The sequence below is a fragment of the Bufo gargarizans genome, chromosome 4 (assembly GCF_014858855.1).
Source record: "Bufo gargarizans isolate SCDJY-AF-19 chromosome 4, ASM1485885v1, whole genome shotgun sequence".
Lineage (NCBI taxonomy): Eukaryota > Metazoa > Chordata > Amphibia > Anura > Bufonidae > Bufo > Bufo gargarizans.
In genome coordinates this window covers 218,879,734-218,899,161 of record NC_058083.1, presented here as the reverse complement: position 1 = coordinate 218,899,161, position 19,428 = coordinate 218,879,734, and the positions used below count along the sequence as shown (strand labels likewise).

Here is a 19,428-nt window from a genome sequence, read left to right as displayed (position 1 = left end):
AGCTTCAGGCTTTTATGTATCCAGGAACACTTCCTTTAAAATGTTTTAAAGACAAGCTCATATTCAAATTTGGATTCCAATTTTCTCCCTAAGGTGGTTTCTACTTTCTACAGGTCACAAGACATTGTTATTCCCTCGTTTTGTGCCAACCCCACAAACAAGCAGGAAACAAGATTTCATAATTTAGATGTTAGAAGTGTACTTCATTATCTAGATGTCACCAGAGATTGGAGGATAGATGACTTATTTATTCAGTGTTTCGGCCCAAATAAGGGTAAAAAAAAGCAGCAAAAATCTCTATAGCCCGCCTGATTAATGTGCCATTTCTGAGGCCTATAGAGCCTCCGGTGAAGAAGCTCCTCCATTCCTCAGAGCCCATTCAGTAAGATCCGTATCCACTCCCTGGGCCGAGAGAGCCTCTGCGTCTTTAGAACAAATTTGCAGAGCGGCCATTTGGAAGATGGCTCACACTTTTACCAAGCATTATAGGGTTAATGTATTTGCCAATGAGGACATGGCCGTTGGACGCAAGGTCCTTAGTGCTGTTGTTCCCCCCCCCCCCCCCCCCCAAACTTTACTTTGTTAGTCCTCAGGATGTGCTGTCATGGAAATGATTTGGAAAATGAGTATTACACTCACCGGTAATATGGCTTCCTGGAAGTCTCCATGAGACTGCACAGCACATACCGTATTTTTCGCCCCATAAGACGCACCTAGGTTTTTGAGGAGGAAAATAGGAAAAATAATATTTTTAACCAAAGGGTATGCTTTTGGTTGGTTTTAAACTAATGGTGGTCTGTACATGACACTGTTATGGGGGGGGATCTGTGGATGGCACTGTTATGGGGGGGATCTGTGGATGGCACTGTTATGGGGGGGATCTGTGGATGGCACTGTTATGGGGGGGGATCTGTGGATGGCACTGTTATGGGGGGGGATCTGTGGATGGCACTGTTATGGGGGGGGATCTGTGGATGGCACTGTTATGGGGGGGATCTGTGGATGGCACTGTTATGGGGGGGATCTGTGGATGGCACTGTTATGGGGGGGATCTGTGGATGGCACTGTTATGGGGGGGGATCTGTGGATGGCACTGTTATGGGGGGGGATCTGTGGATGGCACTGTTATGGGGGGGGATCTGTGGATGGCACTGTTATGGGGGGGGATCTGTGGATGGCACTGTTATGGGGGGGGATCTGTGGATGGCACTGTTATGGGGGGGGATCTGTGGATGGCACTGTTATGGGGGGGGATCTGTGGATGGCACTGTTATGGGGGGGGATCTGTGGATGGCACTGTTATGGGGGGGGATCTGTGGATGGCACTGTTATGGGGGGGTAGATCTGTGGATGGCACTGTTATGGGGGGGTAGATCTGTGGATGGCACTGTTATGGGGGGGTAGATCTGTGGATGGCACTGTTATGGGGGGGGATCTGTGGATGGCACTGTTATGGGGGGGATCTGTGGATGGCACTGTTATGGGGGGGGATCTGTGGATGGCACTGTTATGGGGGGGGATCTGTGGATGGCACTGTTATGGGGGGGGATCTGTGGATGGCACTGTTATGGGGGGGGGATCTGTGGATGGCACTGTTATGGGGGGGGATCTGTGGATGGCACTGTTATGGGGGGGGATCTGTGGATGGCACTGTTATGGGGGGGGATCTGTGGATGGCACTGTTATGGGGGGGTAGATCTGTGGATGGCACTGTTATGGGGGGGGGGGATCTGTGGATGGCACTGCTATATATGTGTCACCCACAGATCCCCCCACCCCATAACAGATTCCCTAATATACCGGAGCTAAACCTGTGGAAGGGGTCGGTGTCATGCAAATGCGGCGGGGCCGGTGTGGTCACTGTACTCCGGCCCCGCCGCTCACTCACTTCTTTATTGCCTAAACCTTTTATAATAATAACTTTAATAGAAGTTTCGATCCCCAAACCCATCTGTACTACTTACTAAATGTTCTGTGGCAGGCAGAGCAGGGCGGACGGCCGGCCGGCTGTAACTCACTGATATCACGTGCCTGCGCCGCCTACTTTATGAATGAAGTAGGTAGCGCAGGCACGTGGCGTCAGTGAGTTTCGGCCGGCCGCCCGCCCTGCTCTACCTGCTACAGGACATTTAGTAAGTAGTACAGATGGGACTGGGGATCGGAACTTCAATTGAAGTTATTGTTATAAAGGGTTTAGGCATTAAGGAAGTGAGTGAGCGTGGGGCCTGGAGTACAGTGACTGCACCGGCCCCGCTGCATTTGCATGACACCGGCCCCTTCAGCTGATGCATCTCAGACTGCGATATAAAATGGCAGCATTCGCCCCATAAGACGCAGGCATTTCCCCCCCACACTTTTGCGGGGAAAAAATGCGTCTTATGGGGCAAAAAATACGGTATATTCCCAACCTTTTGTTGATATTTTTACTTTGGTTTATGTTCTACCCCTTTTCCTGGTTCTGTTAAAATACGCTGGTGATGAGGGGTAGGGGTGGGTTTTTAAACCTCTCAGTTTTTTTTTCCTGTCCTATCGGAGGAAGTCAGTCTCAGGATGTGCTGTCATGGAGACTTCCAGGAAACCGGATTACCGGTGAGTGTAATACATATATACTTTTTTTTTTTCCTATTTTACAATGACATTTTGGGGCTTTGGAAACAATTTCAATTTTTTTTCATAGACTATAATGGGGTCCGTTAGGTTTCTACTCAGAAGATGATTTTGGAGCGGAGACAAAAGTTGTGCGCGCAGGACTTTTGTCTCCGCTTCAAAAATCTTCCTCTGAGCGGAAACGGACCCCATTATAGTCTATGGGGTCTGTAGGCTCTGTTATGTGCCAAATCCGTCCTTTCCGTTCTCCTGCTCCTATAACTGAGCAGGAGAACTGAAAGGTTGAACGCTGATGTGAACTCAGCCTAAGGCCTCATGCACACGACCGTTGTTGTGTTCCGTTCCGCAAAATGGGGTTTCGTGATCCGTTTTTGTTTTCGTGTGTCTTCCTTTATTTTTGGAGGACCACCAGACATGAAGGAAAGTAAAAATAAAATCTAAGACAGGTTTGCCAAGCAAATGATATATTTGCAAAGAATAAATCAAGGCAACTGGACGTACTGTAGATTTCTTAAAAAACGTTTCACTCGTTCTTCCAACGAGCTTGGAAGAACGAGTGAAACGTTTTCAAGAAATCTACAGTACGTCCAGTTGCCTTGATTTATTCTTTGCAGATATACCATGACCTGGATAAATGAGAACCTTCACAGACAAGCAAATGATAGGAAAAAAACGGACGCGAACACGGATGAGAATCTTGTGTGCCTCCGTGTTTTTTAGTGGTCCCATTGACTTGAATGGGTCCGCGAACCGATTTCCGCGAAAATAATAGGACAGGTTATATTTTTTTGACGGACTGGAATCTCTGACGCAGATGACAAACGGTGCATTAGCAGAGTTTTCAACTGACCTATAAAGTCAATGGGTCCGCAGAAAATCACGAAAAACAGCACAACGGACACGGAATAAAACAACGGTCGTGTGCATGAGGCCTAAGTATGAATCTTATTTTTAGAGAGGACATATACAGGTCCTTCTCAAAAAATTAGCATATTGTGATAAAGTTCATTATTTTCTGTAATGTACTGATAAACATTAGACTTTCATATATTTTAGATTCATTACACACCAACTGAAGTAGTTCAAGCCTTTTATTGTTTTAATATTGATGATTTTGGCATACAGCTCATGAAAACCCAAAATTCCTATCTAAAAAAATTAGCATATTTCATCCGACCAATAAAAGAAAAGTGTTTTTAATACAAAAAAAGTCAACCTTCAAATAATTATGTTCAGTTCTGCACTCAATACTTGGTCGGGAATCCTTTTGCAGAAATGACTGCTTCAATGCGGCGTGGCATGGAGGCAATCAGCCTGTGGCACTGCGGAGGTGTTATGGAGGCCCAGGATGCTTCGATAGCGGCCTTAAGCTCATCCAGAGTGTTGGGTCTTGCGTCTCTCAACTTTCTCTTCCCAATATCCCACAGATTCTCTATGGGGTTCAGGTCAGGAGAGTTGGCAGGCCAATTGAGCACAGTAATACCATGGTCAGTAAACCATTTACCAGTGGTTTTGGCACTGTGAGCAGGTGCCAGGTCGTGCTGAAAAATGAAATCTTCATCTCCATAAAGCTTTTCAGCAGATGGAAGCATGAAGTGCTCCAAAATCTCCTGATAGCTAGCTGCATTGACCCTGCCCTTGATAAAACACAGTGGACCAGCACCAGCAGCTGACATGGCACCCCAGACCATCACTGACTGTGGGTACTTGACACTGGACTTCAGGCATTTTGGCATTTCCCTCTCCCCAGTCTTCCTCCAGACTCTGGCACCTTGATTTCCGAATGACATGCAACAGTCCAGTGCTGCTTCTCTGTAGCCCAGGTCAGGCGCTTCTGCCGCTGTTTCTGGTTCAAAAGTGGCTTGACCTGGGGAATGCGGCACCTGTAGCCCATTTCCTGCACACGCCTGTACACGGGGGCTCTGGATGTTTCTACTCCAGACTCAGTCCACTGCTTCCGCAGGTCCCCGAAGGTCTGGAATCGGTCCTTCTCCACAATCTTCCTCAGGGTCCGGTCACCTCTTCTCGTTGTGCAGCGTTTTCTGCCACACTTTTTCCTTCCCACAGACTTCCCACTGAGGTGCCTTGATACAGCACTCTGGGAACAGCCTATTCGTTCAGAAATTTCTTTCTGTGTCTTACCCTCTTGCTTGAGGGTGTCAATGATGGCCTTCTGGACAGCAGTCAGGTTGGCAGTCTTACCCATGATTGCGGTTTGGAGTAATGAACCAGGCTGGGAGTTTTTAAAAGCCTCAGGAATCTTTTGCAGGTGTTTAGAGTTAATTAGTTGATTCAGATGATTAGGTTAATAGCTCGTTTAGAGAACCTTTTCATGATATGCAAATTTTTTTAGATAGGAATTTGGGGTTTTCATGAGCTGTATGCCAAAATCATCAATATTAAAACAATAAAAGGCTTGAACTACTTCAGTTGGTGTGTAATGAATCTAAAATATATGAAAGTCTAATGTTTATCAGTACATTACAGAAAATAATGAACTTTATCACAATATGCTAATTTTTTTAGAAGGACCTGTATATGTGTGTGTATGTATGTTCCGTGATCACTCAAAAACGCAACCATCGATTTCAATGAAACTTGGTATACACATCCTTTGCTACCTGGAAAGAAATCTTGTGGGGGTCTCATATAGAAAAAACCGCAGCACTCTCCTGTCTTCAATTTAGTGGAATTTATTTCACCAGCCAAAAAAATGCGACGTTTAGACCGTAAAGGTCTTTCTCTAGGACTCTACCGTTCCTGAGATATTCCCAAAAAACAACCTGCATTAGCCAATACAAGCCTGCAAGTCTTTCTCTTCATATGCCAACTGCCATACACACGATCACATGTCCCTTATCAGCCAATAGAAGCTCGCAGGGCCTTAGTCTCCACTTACACACAGTTTTACTCCAGGTTTCCATGACAACCCTGCCTTTTTTCACTGCTGTAGGTCAGCTTTAAGCTAGGGCTACACGACACATAGGGCACAACTACACTGCTACATGCATCCATCTTGGATGGATTTTTTGTGACTGTCGTGTCGCAGTCGCAGCATGTCACAGTGCGACATCATAGCCTATCATTATAAAAATTGTTGCGCGACATTGGTACAACAAAATGTTGCGCAACACATGTCGTCATGTAGCCCTAGCCTTAAAGGGGCAGGGTGCTGTGGAGGTCACTGTTAAAGGGGCGAGTACTGTGGAGGTCACTGTTAAAGGGGCGAGTACTGTGGAGGTCACTGTTAAAGGGTTAGCTGCTGTGGAGGTCACTGTTAAAGGGGCGGGCACTGTTGAGGTCACTGTTAAAGGGGCTGGCACTGTGGAGGTCATTGTTAAGGGGGGAGGGGCCACTATTAAAGGAGCAGCTGCTGTGGAGGACTCTGTTAAGGGGACGGAACAGTGGAGGACACAGATAAGGGGACGGTCCCCTATGAAATTCAGTGTTAAGGGGTAGAGGGGGGCTGTGGTGTTCACTGTTATGGGGGGTACTGTGAATACCTTTTAACGACACACACACACACACAAACATTAAAGAGGACCTTTCACTACTGTACAAACTAAAAACTAACTAGATCAGTGGGCAGAGCGGCGCCCAGGGGTCCCCCTGCACTTACTAGTATGCCTGGGCGCCGCTCCATTCGCCCGGTATAGGCTCCGGTGTCTGCGCTCCCTCTGACTGATTTTCTTGTAGGAGGCGTGTCCCTTGCTGCAATGCTGGCCAATCGCAGCGCACAGCTCATAGCCTGGCTATGAGCTGTGCGCTGCGATTGGCCAGCAGTGCAGCAAGGGACACGCCTCCTACAAGAAATCGGTCAGAGGGAGCCTATACCGGGTGAACGGAGCGGCGCCCAGGCATACTAGTAAGTGCAGGGGGACCCCTGGGCGCCGCTCTGCCCACTGATCTAGATAGTTTTTAGTTTATACAGTAGAGAAAGGTCCTCTTTAAGTGAAATATACCCGTGCAAAGCCGGGTCCTTCTGCTAGTAAGGTATAGTGTAAAGATCGGCATGCACCTGTTCTGTGTTTAGAGCCACATCTGGTTTTGGCTCACAATCGCTGATGGAAATCACTGACGTGTGAATGAGGCTTTACTCAACATTTGTATTAGGGATCGACCGATTATCGGATTTACCGATATTATCGGCCGATATTGAGGATTTTGAACGCTATCGGCATCTATTTTGCCGATATTCCGATAGCGTATGGGGAACACAGATCGCGCTGCTGACAGCGCTCTCCGTGTTCCCTCAGCAGCACAGGGGAGAAGGAAGCAGTGTCTCCTCCCCCTGTGCTGCTGCTGCCGCCAATGTAAGGTCAGGGGACAAGAGGAGGGGAGGAGCTATGGCCACTGCGCCACCAATGAAGCTTAATCTCTCATTTATTCATATACATGAGGCGGGAGCTGGCTGCAGAATCACATAGCCGGCTCCCGACCTCTATGAGCAGTAGCTGCGATCTGCGGTAGTTAACCCCTCAGGTGCCGCGGATCGCAGCTACAGCTCATAGAGGTCGGGAGCCGGCTATGTGATACTGCAGCCAGCTCCCGCCTTCTGTATATGAATAAATTAGAGATTAAGCTTCAATGGTGGCGCAGTGCGCCCCCCCAAGCCCAGTATTAGACATTGGTGCAGTCCCCCCCCCAAGCCCAGTATTAGACATTGGTGCAGTCCCCCCCCCCCCCCCAACCCCAGTAGTAAGCATTGGTGGTGCAGTGCGCCTCCCCCCCCCAAGCCCCCCCAGTATTAAGCATTGGTGGCGCAGTGCGCCCCCCACCCCACCCCAGTATTAAAAACATTGGTGGCGCAGTGCGCCCCCCCCCCCCCCCCCCCCCCACAGGATCCCCTCTCCACTGCTTACACTGCTGGGGCTCCGATCGGTTACCATGGCAGCCATGACGCTATTGAAGCCCTGGCTGCCATGATAAGCTCCATGCTGCTGTGTGCACAAAGCACAGAGCAGCAGGGACAGTGTGAGCTCCTATTCACCCTGATGGAGAGCTATCAGGGTGAATAGGACAAGGGTTCTAGTCCCTAAGGGGGCTAAAAGTTAGTAAAAAAAATAAATAAAAAAATTACAAAAAATAAAATAAAACACCAAAATATTAAGTATAAATGAAAAAGAAAGAGATTTACAAAAAAAATACACATTAACAATAAACATTAATTTTCAGCAGATTTGTGGGAATTTTTATTTTTTTTCAAAAATGAAAATTCCCAGAATATCGGTATAAATTATCGGCTATCGGCCTGAAAATTCACAAATTATCGGTATCGGCCCTAAAAAATCAATATCGGTCGATCCCTAATTTGTATATTTCTTCTATACGTAAACTTTAACATAGCTTTCATAGTTTAATATGAAAACTAGGGAAGCAGAACTGAATGGTAAAGCTCACAATAAATGGTCCCTACTATAACATCCCCTGTGAAGTGTGATTCATTCACTCATACTGTAGGCATGAATACAGATGCATTCACTGATATCACGCTGATTTCAAGCCATGAAAGAATAGAATGTTTTCTAACTACTGTGCTTCTGTAAATCGAGCTTTCATAAAAACCCATGTTGTCTCGCCAACTTTCCTTTCCTCAATAAACTTATACTTATTGTCTATTTTTAAGTCCTTCTTTCTAAGGTTTTGACGAGATTATATCCTACCACTGCTGATGGTCAGACTGTAGCATCCAAAAATGAGACCCTACCGACAGGAACGGGAGAGAAGTCTAAAGAAATGATACAGCCATCGATACCGGAGCCAGCAGGTAAGTGTACGGTTATCTGACTCTCATCATGTATAACAAAGAACTGTGCCCATAGCCTAATAGATTGTATGTATGTATGTATGTATGTATGTATGTATGTTATCTTTAAAAAAAATATATTATATATATATATATATATATATATAAAAAACTGAACGCAATTGCAGACAAAGCTGATTGAACTTGCTGGCAAAATAGTGCGAGTTTCACCGAACGCATCCGGACCTAATCCGTCACGCTCATGTGAAAGAGGCCTTAGAGCAGGGCCATGGCTCTCATGTGAGCTCTTAGACTGGGCCACCGTAAAAAAAAAAGCGGCACCCCAGCCTAAGGCCCCTCAGTGACCGCCGTAAAAACACGTATGGTGGTCATTAAGGGGTTAAGTAGTTGTCAACCTACAGGTAGCTCTCTAGGGCCTCAACCGATTTGTGCTTGTGTTCTGAACAGGCAAAGTGGAGTAAGCAGCTACCAGACCGGGTAGTCAAATCCAGCAACCTGGTCCTTCTCTCCCCCCAACATCTCGAGAGATTCGGGAGGCTGACATACACATTGGATGCTAATTGGTCAGCTGACCCCTATGAAATTGGGAGACTGAAATTAATCCAATTTATATGACCGGCTTAAAACTTCTGTTAATGGAGTCATTACAAACTTCATGGATCCCTATTCAAACAGATCCTTATATGTTTTTAAAAGGCAATATGTTTGTCAAAAGGCAACTGAAACCAGATGGAAGGATAAACAGTAGTAGTGTGAAGAGAGTTTATTTTAGTTGTAAATTCAAAACTGTATGCTGGAATTCACCAGACCTGGCACTGCCAGATAGAAACGGAATGCCCGCCGGCCCCATTAAGTATAATGGGATCCGGCAGAGACCCGGCCGCATTCCGCTAGAAAATGCAGAGGCTTGGCCGGACATAAACCGCTGCCTGCTCTGGTTTGTGTTCGGCCGATTCCCGGCATCGTCTGCCAGAATTCACACCGGAGCCCAGTAAAGTTAAAATATTATATTTATAGTTTTTAGCAGCAGATTTACTCCAGACCTGATGCCGTGAAGAGTGTACCTAATATATGTGGCAGTTTCAATATTCTTTGTGTTCACAATAAATGGAAGCCCATATTACGGAATACTTCTAAGTGTCTTATTGTTTTGTTTTTTTCTTTAGATAATCTGTCTTAACACAAAATCAGATCAAACTGTTCTTTTGTGAAACAAAAATTAACATTTTCAGAACTAAAGAGGGATTTATGATTCAATGGAAGCATTGTGCAAAAATGCATATGTACATTAGTCTGTTCTCACCTACATGTAATTAAAGGCTGACATGTCAGCCTGCATTTGTGGGAGGGGCGTAAACGCGCTTAAAAGGAGGCACGCCCTCTCCTCACTTGCGTGCGTTTTCGGTGCCTTTTCCCGCCAGTAACGCCACGCCCAGCAGGTAAGTCTTCAGCGAGGTCTTCTATTACCTGTTACGTGCCAGGATCACGTCGATAATTACCATTTCTGTCGCCTGTCACGTTTTTCAGACTCGAATCCTTATTCTTTTGCTTCGGTACGATTCCAGGTTTGATGTTCATTTATTATGTTTTTAAACTCCCTGTCAGAAGTCACGGCCTTGTAGCTCGTACGTCATTGCACGCCTTAGTCTGGCAAGGTCCTCCACAGTAACGCCCGTTTTACAGCACTAGGCACTCGCCACCCTAGTTTCTTTTATCACCAGTCACGGCTCGGGTGTCGCCTTCATAAATTCGGGGCCTCCAGCTCAGCTATAAATTTTAGTTTGTCGCCTCACAGCTGCAACATGTCGCATATTTCAAACATCGAGGAAGCTCTATCCATTCCCGAGACACCCGCATCCGAGCGGCTCAGCTCCTCATCACTAAGGAGTTGGACAATTGCGAAATTAATTGCGGAACTCACCAGAAGAGGACTCCGACACCCTGCTTCCGCCCGGAAAGCTGAATTGTATAGGCTGCTCATGGCTGAACCAGCTGGCCTGGACTTGGAGCAAGTCTCCATGTCCACTTTGCAAGTGTCTCTGACACAGTTACATGCCATGATGAACACAATTGCCTCCTCAGTCTCGGACGTGCAGTCCAGACTCCTGGCCGTTGAGTCCCATCAGGGGCTGGCATCCGACCGTTCCGCTTCTCCCTTGCCTGTAGCCTCCACTTCTGGGCTCGTTCCCCCAGGTAGGGTCCCTTGCGCACCTGAGGTAGCTCCTGCGCACTTCATCCCCAGCAGCATCAAAAAGGATATTTTAGAGGGCAAGGACGTCAATCTGGCGTCCATCCTGATAGCTACCCACGACACGGTAGAGAGCAAAACCATAGCTTGCGGCGACATGTCCATCGTCCTCAAAGCTAGGGATCCCCGCCTAAACAGAAAATTAACCATCACTGAGTTCGTCCTCGCGTTTAGGTTATTCAGGGATGTCATCTGTTCTGTCCATCCTGAGAGGCGGGAGGAGTTAGACACATACCTTTACAGGGTCACGGACTTGGGCCACAAGTACGGTGGGCAGGCATTCTACAATTACCATCGCTCCTTTTCAGCCAAAGCCACCGCCGCACTGGTCCAATTCCAGCATATCACAAACTGGGCCGCAATGGACATGGAGCTCTTTTGCCGGCACTTTGCAGGGCTCAGGGCCCCGGCATGTGCCTCTTGCCAATCAATTGCCCACTCCGCAGAGTGGTGCCCCAATGCAGGTCCCTCCACGTCCCAGGGCAGATCCCTCCCCAGCAGCTCCGGGTCCCTTCAGCGGTCTGGCCCAACCACGGACAAACTAGGGCGGGCGATAGTTTTCCTGGGCAACAGCCAGGTTTGTAATAATTTTTATCAAAATGCTTGTTATTACAACAAATGTAGGGCCCTTCACGTTTGCGCAGTCTGCTTCAGGGCTCACCCCCAGATGGCATGTCCTCAAAGGTCCAGGCCATCCTGACTAAGCGGGGTCAATGTAGTCCTGCTAGCATCCCTGCTACAGAATCATCATAACCCACAGTTCGTGCAGTTCCTGGTCTCTGGGTTCACCACAGGTTTCCACACAGGCCTGATAGCTCTCCCACAAGCTTCTTGGGAGGGGCCCAATCTGCTGTCGGCAACCAGTGATCCCGAGCCGGTGGGGGCTCTGATCAGGTCAGAATTAGAAAAGGGGTTCCTCATCGGCCCCTTTTCCCTCGTGCCTTTTGATCTCTGGAGGATAAACCCCGTTGGTATCGTGTCCAAGCAGCTCACCAATAAAAAACGTCTAATTTATGATTTGTCTGCACCGCATGGCTCCAGCACACCCAATATGAATTCCTTAGTGCCCTCCGAGGAGTTTTCAATGAGTTACGCCACCATAGACTAGCTGATCCTTCAGGTAAGTCGGGGGGCATGGTTGGCCAAGGCGGACATCGCCGATTCCTATAAATTGCTGCCCATTCATCCACAGCTTTGGAGGTTCTATGGCATCAGGTGGGAAGACCAGTATTTCTTTGCCAATCGCCTAACGTTCGGGTCCAAGAGCAGCCCCTGGCTGTTCGACCAGTTCGCCCAGGCATTGCATTGGATCCTGGTCAACCACTGCGGTTGCCCTCTGGTCATCCATTACTTGAATGACTTTCTGTTAATCGAAAGCCCAGACTGCCAGCCGAGCAAGCTTCAGGCTCTGCTTCAGCTGTTTGCCCAACTCAACGTCCCGGTGGCATCCTCAAAAACAGAAGGCCCCGCGACGGTAATCACCTTCTTGGGCATAATCCTGGACACAGGGAAGATGGAGGCCAGGTTGGCAGCTGAGAAGTTAGCAAAGATCAAGGAGGCCATCGCAAAGGCAGCAGGTAGCAGGACGTGCACCAAGGTTGAGTTGCAGTCCCTGCTAGGCATGCTCAATTTTGCCACCAGAGTCATGCCCCAGGGCAGGGCCTTCATGTCCAGACTCCTTCAGCTACTCCCCTCTGCCCCCGAGCAAGACAGCCTCATCACTTTGGACACCCAAGCCATGGCCGATCTGGCCATGTGGAAGGACTTCATGGCCTCTTGGAATGGAGTCTTTGTTCGTACTTCAGCTGGGACCAGCATCCACATTGGTTTTTTCGGGCCCCTGGCCAGCGGAGGTGTCATCTGCCAGAGCCGCGTTAAAATCGTCCACCTTGTTGGAATTCTATCCAATTGTAGCGGCGGCCCAGGTTTGGGGAAGCCTGTGGGCCAACTCTTCCGTGGCGTTCGTCACTGATAATCAGACAGTGGTGGACATAATCACCAAGGGCAGATCACAGTCACCCCAGATCATGTCTTTTGTCCGCAGGTTAGTCTGGCTATCGCTGGAACACAACTTCCATGTGGCATGCAGGCACATTCAAGGAGTTCATAATGTGGCCGCAGACGCCTTGTCCCGCTTTAATTTTAAAATTTTCTTTCAGGTCATGCCAGAGGCAGACCGTGTGGGGCTACCTCCTCCGATGTATCAAAATCTGGTGATGGATTAAACCTTTTCATTGATTCAGCAAAGTCTTTGATGCAGAAGTCTTTATCTCATAACACTGCCAGGAACTACAGGACCGCCTGGAACACCTTCAACAGGTTCATGGGCCTGCATCCGAGACAAGAGCACTTATATCACAGCTTTCATAGCCTACTGTCATATTCATCTCAAGCTATCCTTCAATACCATTAAATTGTATTTGGCCGGAGTCCAACATTTCTCCATGTTGGAAGACCCCGAAAGTAGGTCAGTTTTCCTATCCCAAGCAGTCAGGGCAACACTCAGGGGTGTTCAGAAAAGTGGTCACGCAGCCATCCCGACCAGGCAGCCTGTGTCAGGGGAATTATTTAGAAAGCTTTCCACCTCCCTAGATGGTCTTCCTTTTGGGCTCCTTTCCAGCACGGTCATCAAGGCGGCAATGTACCTTAGTTTCTACGGGTTCTTAAGACCCGGCGAATTCACCCGCAGTTCAGCCAGGGCCAAGGGTTTAACCAGGGGTCAGCTGTCATGGCACGACGACCATTTCTCCTTACACTCCTCACTTCCAAAACCACGCAGGTGGGTCCACCAGTGGAGGTGAAGTTCTACCAGTCTGCCAACGCTTAGTGCCCGGTCCAGGTTCTCAGGAGTTTGCTGGCAGCCCTGGGGGACGCAGCCCCGGACAGCCCATTGCTCCCGTTCCAGGCCTTGGCCCTCACGACCACGCAGTTCATCTCGCACGTTCGCACCCTGGCATCGGGCTTGGGTTTCGACCCCCCCCAAGGCCATTTCGGGGCACTCCTTCCGTATTGGAGCAGCAGTCGCTGCTTCGAAGCATAACGTCCCCGGCCACGTCATCCGTAAAATGGGTCGCTGGCGCTCCTCTTGCTTCACACGCTACATACCGAACCCTCAAGCCGAAATATCCCAGGCGTTTCACAGTTTGGTACTGTAATTGGCCACTGCAATAAAGGTTTTTCTCTCCCTACTTGTGTGTTTTTGCCCCCTTTTAGGCCTACCCACGGCATGGCTAAGGGCACCCCTCCAGCCATATTAGTTAGTTAGGCAGGTAGTTTTCTCTCTGATAGGTCCCGGCACTTCGTGGCGCTAGCTCTCGGCCGTAGCCACGACCACAAGTAATTAAAGGCTGACATGTCAGCCTGCATTTGTGGGAGGGGCGTAGGCGCACTTAAAAGGAGGCACGCCCTCTCCTCACTTGCGTGCGTCTTCGGTGCCCCACCCTCCCTCCCCTTTTCTTTCCATAGTCCTCAGGGTATACCCCCTTTTAGGCCTACCCACGGCATGGCTAAGGGAACCCCTCCAGCCATATTAGTTAGTTAGGCAGGTAGTTTTCTCTCTGATAGGTCCCGGCACTTCGTGGAGCTAGCTCTTGGCCGTAGCCACGACCACAAATCCTTTTATACACCTTCTCATATTCACATTTCTTATCTAGAATGGTGGTAATTTGAACATTGGAATTTAGTATGTAACTATCAAATACATAACTGTGAATGTCAATCAGACCATTCATCTTTTTCCACTGTATGTTAGGATTTCATTGACGCTATTTTAGCAAACTGATTCTTAGTGCCCTTGTGCTGAACTGGAACTCACTTTTTTTTTTTTTTTTCTTGATTGTGTATCTTTTCTTAGAAACTTCAGCCGCATGTTCTTGGCTATTAGTAAATGAATGGGAAAAAACATGATCTCCCATTTACATGCAGTGTTTTTCTATGGATGGTATCTTCAAACTGAGATTGGACCTATAATTTCAGTTCCCCTTTTAGTGACCTCAGCATTAGGGTCCATTCACACATACGTGTGTGTTTTACGGATCCTCAAAACACGGACAGCGGCAATGTGCGTTCCGCATTTTGAAGACTGCACATTGCCGACACTAATAGAATATGCCTTAAGAATAGGACATGTTCTATTTTTTTCGGGAACGGAATTCCGGAACCGGAAGTGCTGGTCCGCAAATCCGTGTCCGGGCAGCACATCGTGGTGCCCCATAGAAATGAATGGGTCCGCAATTCCGTTCCGCAGCAAAATTGCGGACGTGTGAATGGAGCCTTAGTGTGCATTCACGCGAATGTAGTTTGGTTCCCCATCCGAGCTGCATTTTTTACGGCTCGAATGTGGACTAACTCACTGCAGTGGGGCCACAAAATATGCGGACAGCACTCCGTGTGCATTTCTATAATGGGCGGCCCGTTCCGCAAATTGCGGAAAGCACACAGGCGGCATCCGCGTTTTGCGGATCCGCAATTTGCGGACTGCAAAACCCGGCATGTTCGTATGCATAAGCCCTTAGGTTAATGTGCACACATTGCAGATTTTCGCATTGAAAAATGCAGCAAAGTTAATGAGATTTAGCAAATTTTATGTACACATTGTATATTTTGCACACACGGAAATTAACCTGTTATGCATATTTTAACATCTACAGCATGTCAATTGTTTGTGATTTTGTATATTGTATATACTGGATTTCCCATTGGCTTCAATGGGTTTAAGATAAACAGAAAATCTGCAACCATAAGAACGCATAAAACACACCAAAACCACAATAAATAGTCCAGATTTATGTACCCTTTTTTTAATATTCTGCATGCAAATACGCAATTTGTGCAAGTAGTCTTGAACAGATAGCTAAGGGGAGAAAGAAATTCACCAGAAATTCGAACTTTTATATAAAGGGGATGTAAATGGTGATTTATATTTAAAACGTAACTTTTATTTAATTATTATATAGAATATGGTCCCTTGAGAAAAGAAAAAAAAAGTGTATAATGACACCAGGGATATAAGAAAGTACGCAGCGACACCTTTGATATACAACGAGAAAAATGTGCGCGGCGGCACTTTGCAGACAACCAATGGTCCTACCGTATAAATCAGGATCCTCCGGTCGCCTTGAATGTTCAGTAGATTCAATAAACTGAAAAGAAGAGCGGTTATGGCTGGACGGGGGATATTGGTTGATAGGTGGCCCCTAGACAGTCCTAATATAACGGTACTGACTCGGCCCTAGCATCCTAACACGGAGCACCCGTTCTAATAAGAACGACCCCGTCCGGAACCTTGCCCTTTTTGCTACTTGGCCCTATTGTGCCCTAGTGTAGCTAATCCCTACACGCATGTTTCGTTTATAACACTCATCAGGGGATTTTAGGCAAATACAATCGGGCAATACAATGGAAACTATAGTGTTGACTTTCTTGCTATTTATCAACACTTATAGTTATAGATGTACTTTTACACAGTTACATTGAACTGTGTATGACACAAGTGGTACCTTCCCAGTGGAAGCCTTTTGTACCGTTTTTTTGAATATTTTTCCACATTCATCCGTGTTCAGTACAAACTGACCAGAATACCTCAACTTTATTTTGATAATACTGCAAAAAATGCCACCATAATTTAAAAAAAACCGTATTTGCTATAGACGGAAATTTTATATAAAGGCTGCCTGACAACAACAAGGTTCTGGGTTCATGACCCAACATTCGGTCATTGAGAATGACGCATCTATCTTTGATTACGTCAATTTACCTGCTGTCTATCCACAGCATAATCTGCGCATGCGCGGTTGCGTCGACTGGTCCGCTGACGTCACCAAGCTGCGCATTCAGTCTCCTTACAAGTAGAAGCTATGTGTATCTACCACACACTGGCGCATGCGCGATGACGTCATACGTGCGTCTGACGTCATCGCGCTGCGTCTCAAGCCTCACTCTGAGGCAATCTACTGAACATTCAAGGTGACCGGAGGATCCTGATTTGTACGGTAGGACCATTGGTTGTCTGCAAAGTGCCGCCGCGCACATTTTTCTCGTTGTATATCAAAGGTGTCGCTGCGTACTTTCTTATATCCCTGGTGTCATTATAGTCTTGAACAGAGGTATATTCTCCCTTAGGGCTTGTTCACACAGCCGTGCCGCGTTTTGCAATCCGCAAAACACGGATACCGCCCGTGTGCCTTCCGCAATTTGCGAAACGGAACTGACTGCACTTTATAGAAATGCCTATTCTTGTTTGCAAAACGGACGAAGAATAGGATATGACTCATAACTTTTGCGCGGCCACGGAACGGAGCAATGGATGCGGACAGCGCACAAAGTGCTGTCTGCTTTTTTTGCGGCCCCATTGAAGTGAATGGGTCCGCAGCCAAGCTGCAAAAAATGGGGCTCGGCTGCGGACCAGAACAACGGTCATGTGAGTCCTTGCGCTGGATTCCATATATCCAGTCATCCCTTTTTATTTATTTTTGCCAACAGCATGGTATAGAAACACTACAGGGAAATTGATGCCAGAAATTATTCTATTTTTTTTTTTTAGGGCTCATTTCTTGCATCTGATGCATTCGTTGTAAAGCTAGATGTTCCCTGAGGTGGACAAAGAAGGCAGCATGCAGGGTTTTTTCTGTCCGGTTATGGATGCCACACTGGTGTGCAAAGTGCACAGAAATTTAATCCAGCTGTGTCCAGCTCAGGCATAAAACAGCTGGCCAGACATATCGGATATACTTGTATATGAACGCAGCCTATTGATAATACACTGTACTGCATATATTATATTGCATAGAACAGGTGTTACATAAGGGAAAGAAAGATAAATAATGAACCAAATGCATCTTATTTCTTGGTCTTCTTGGCAGTTTTCCTGTGTGTAAAGTCTCTTACTGCCCTCTTCTGGCAGAGGGCATATATTACATTAGTAGGTTACAAAACTATTTCCATAGTCAGGATTGATTTTGTGGAATATTTATATACACGTCTCTCAAAGCAACACTGATGGGCACCAATGTTAATAAAAATGTCAATATTTTATATGTATCAACAGTTGTATTCATGCAATTTATAATATCCTAGCTAAAAGATATCTTGGCTAAAAAAGAAAAAAAAAAAAGGTAATTGATATCAATTGAAAACAAAAAACAATTACAATACCCTGGTTGTAAATACATCAGTATCTTCTATCAGTCCATTTACAATAAAGTTCTGATTGTTTTGGATGCACACAAACTGTGCTATCTTATCAACCGTTTGCTCCAAATTGTAAGTTGTTAGTCGTGCACAATGAAGAAAATCACAATGACACCTCTAAAGGATCAAAGCAGAATTCTCTCGCTTATTAGAGGAAGTTAAGCAGTATATATGTACATCAGAGGGGGCGTCCCCCCTGAGGCTCGTGGCCTTGTTCCATTGGGCATTATACGAAAATAAATGTTTACTTCTGCGCAATTAGCATAGCTAAGGAATGTAAACTATAGATAAGTGGGGAGTAGTGCTGCATGCCAGCGCCATCTTGTAATGGCTTCAGATGAACAAATGTGATTAAATACATTGTAAGTGATTTATGTGGACTTTGGCCAATATTTTATTACATCCACAAATGTGTTTTTATGTTGATAGAAATATTAGTAGTGAAGTCAGTAATGTCAAACGGACGCAAATAAGGCTCAGTTCACACTTCAGTTATTTGGTCAGTTATTTCCATCAGTTATTGTGATCCAAAACACAGAACAGGAAGATCTTTCCCTTATACCTGATCTCTGTGTAGGCTTCACTTCTAGTTTCGGCTCATAATAACTCATTTGTGAACTCCGCCTAAGGGCTCATTCACACGACCATGTGCTGGCCATGCCCGCGCTGCGAACCGTAAATTGCGGTCCGCGATGCACGGGCACCGACCGTGGCGCAGCGGCATGCGTATCGTGGACCCCATTCAGGCGGACCCCAGCAAGTTCTATATAATTTTTTTTTTTTTTTTTATTTTATTTTTATTTATTTTTTTGTGCGCAACGGAAGCACGGAACAGAACAGTGTTTCCGTTCCGCAACGCATCTCTGGATTTGTGGTAGTTTGTTTGTTTATTTATTTATTTTTCTCCCTGGCTGTGACGCTCTCTGCTGCGATTGGACAGCGCTACAGCCAGGGAGAAGGAGACGCCCACGGAGAGACTCCTCCTCATTGTTCCGATGCTAAAATTAGCATACCAGGCGGGAGAATACAACGGGGGCCACAGCAGGCGAATGTAGCTGCGTCCAGAAAAAAATTTAAGTGCCATTAGATCCCTGCACTATGCCCTATGTATCCTGATACTTAGTTTATAATGTTTAGACCCATGAAAGGTCTTCTTTAAGGTGGCCCTGGAGAAAAAAAAACTGAAAGTGGTCCTATATTGTAGGCAGGTCCAAATTGACAGAAGTCAGGGCAACTCAAATAAGCATAGTCGGAAATACCATAGCACTAAATACTGTCCGAGCAGAACCATATAGCACAGTGCATCACAATATATTGCCCAAAAAGCTGTCCCTCTGTGGTGACCATCGATATCTGCCATTTTCTGTCCTCTTCCTCCAGTTGTCGTTGATTAAGATTTGGAGCAGGTGGTTTAAGACGTGAGATGCGGGCCACAGCAGTTGAATTCAGAAGGGCAAGTGCGGTTGCTAGCTGGGCACATGATTCTGACAGCGTTAATTACCATTGCAAACTTATGTACCCTGCCAGGGGCAGAGAGGAGGGCTTGGGTGGCCCCAGGGGTGTAGCTATAAGGGGTGCAGAGGTAGCTGTCGCTACCGGGCCCAGGAGCCTGAGGGGG

The 19,428-nt window shown here is 46.8% G+C and overlaps 1 protein-coding gene across 2 annotated transcripts in view; it reads left to right on the top strand.

The window, feature by feature from the left end:
- The window catches only part of ERICH1 (glutamate rich 1), a 76,687-nt gene that overhangs the window by 8,836 nt on the left and 48,423 nt on the right, over window positions 1–19,428 (top strand). For both annotated transcript variants that reach the window (XM_044290659.1, XM_044290658.1), the window contains one exon: window positions 8,234–8,374. In XM_044290659.1, coding sequence (XP_044146594.1) covers window positions 8,234–8,374 — 141 coding nt within the window. The remainder of the gene's footprint in view (window positions 1–8,233; window positions 8,375–19,428) is intronic.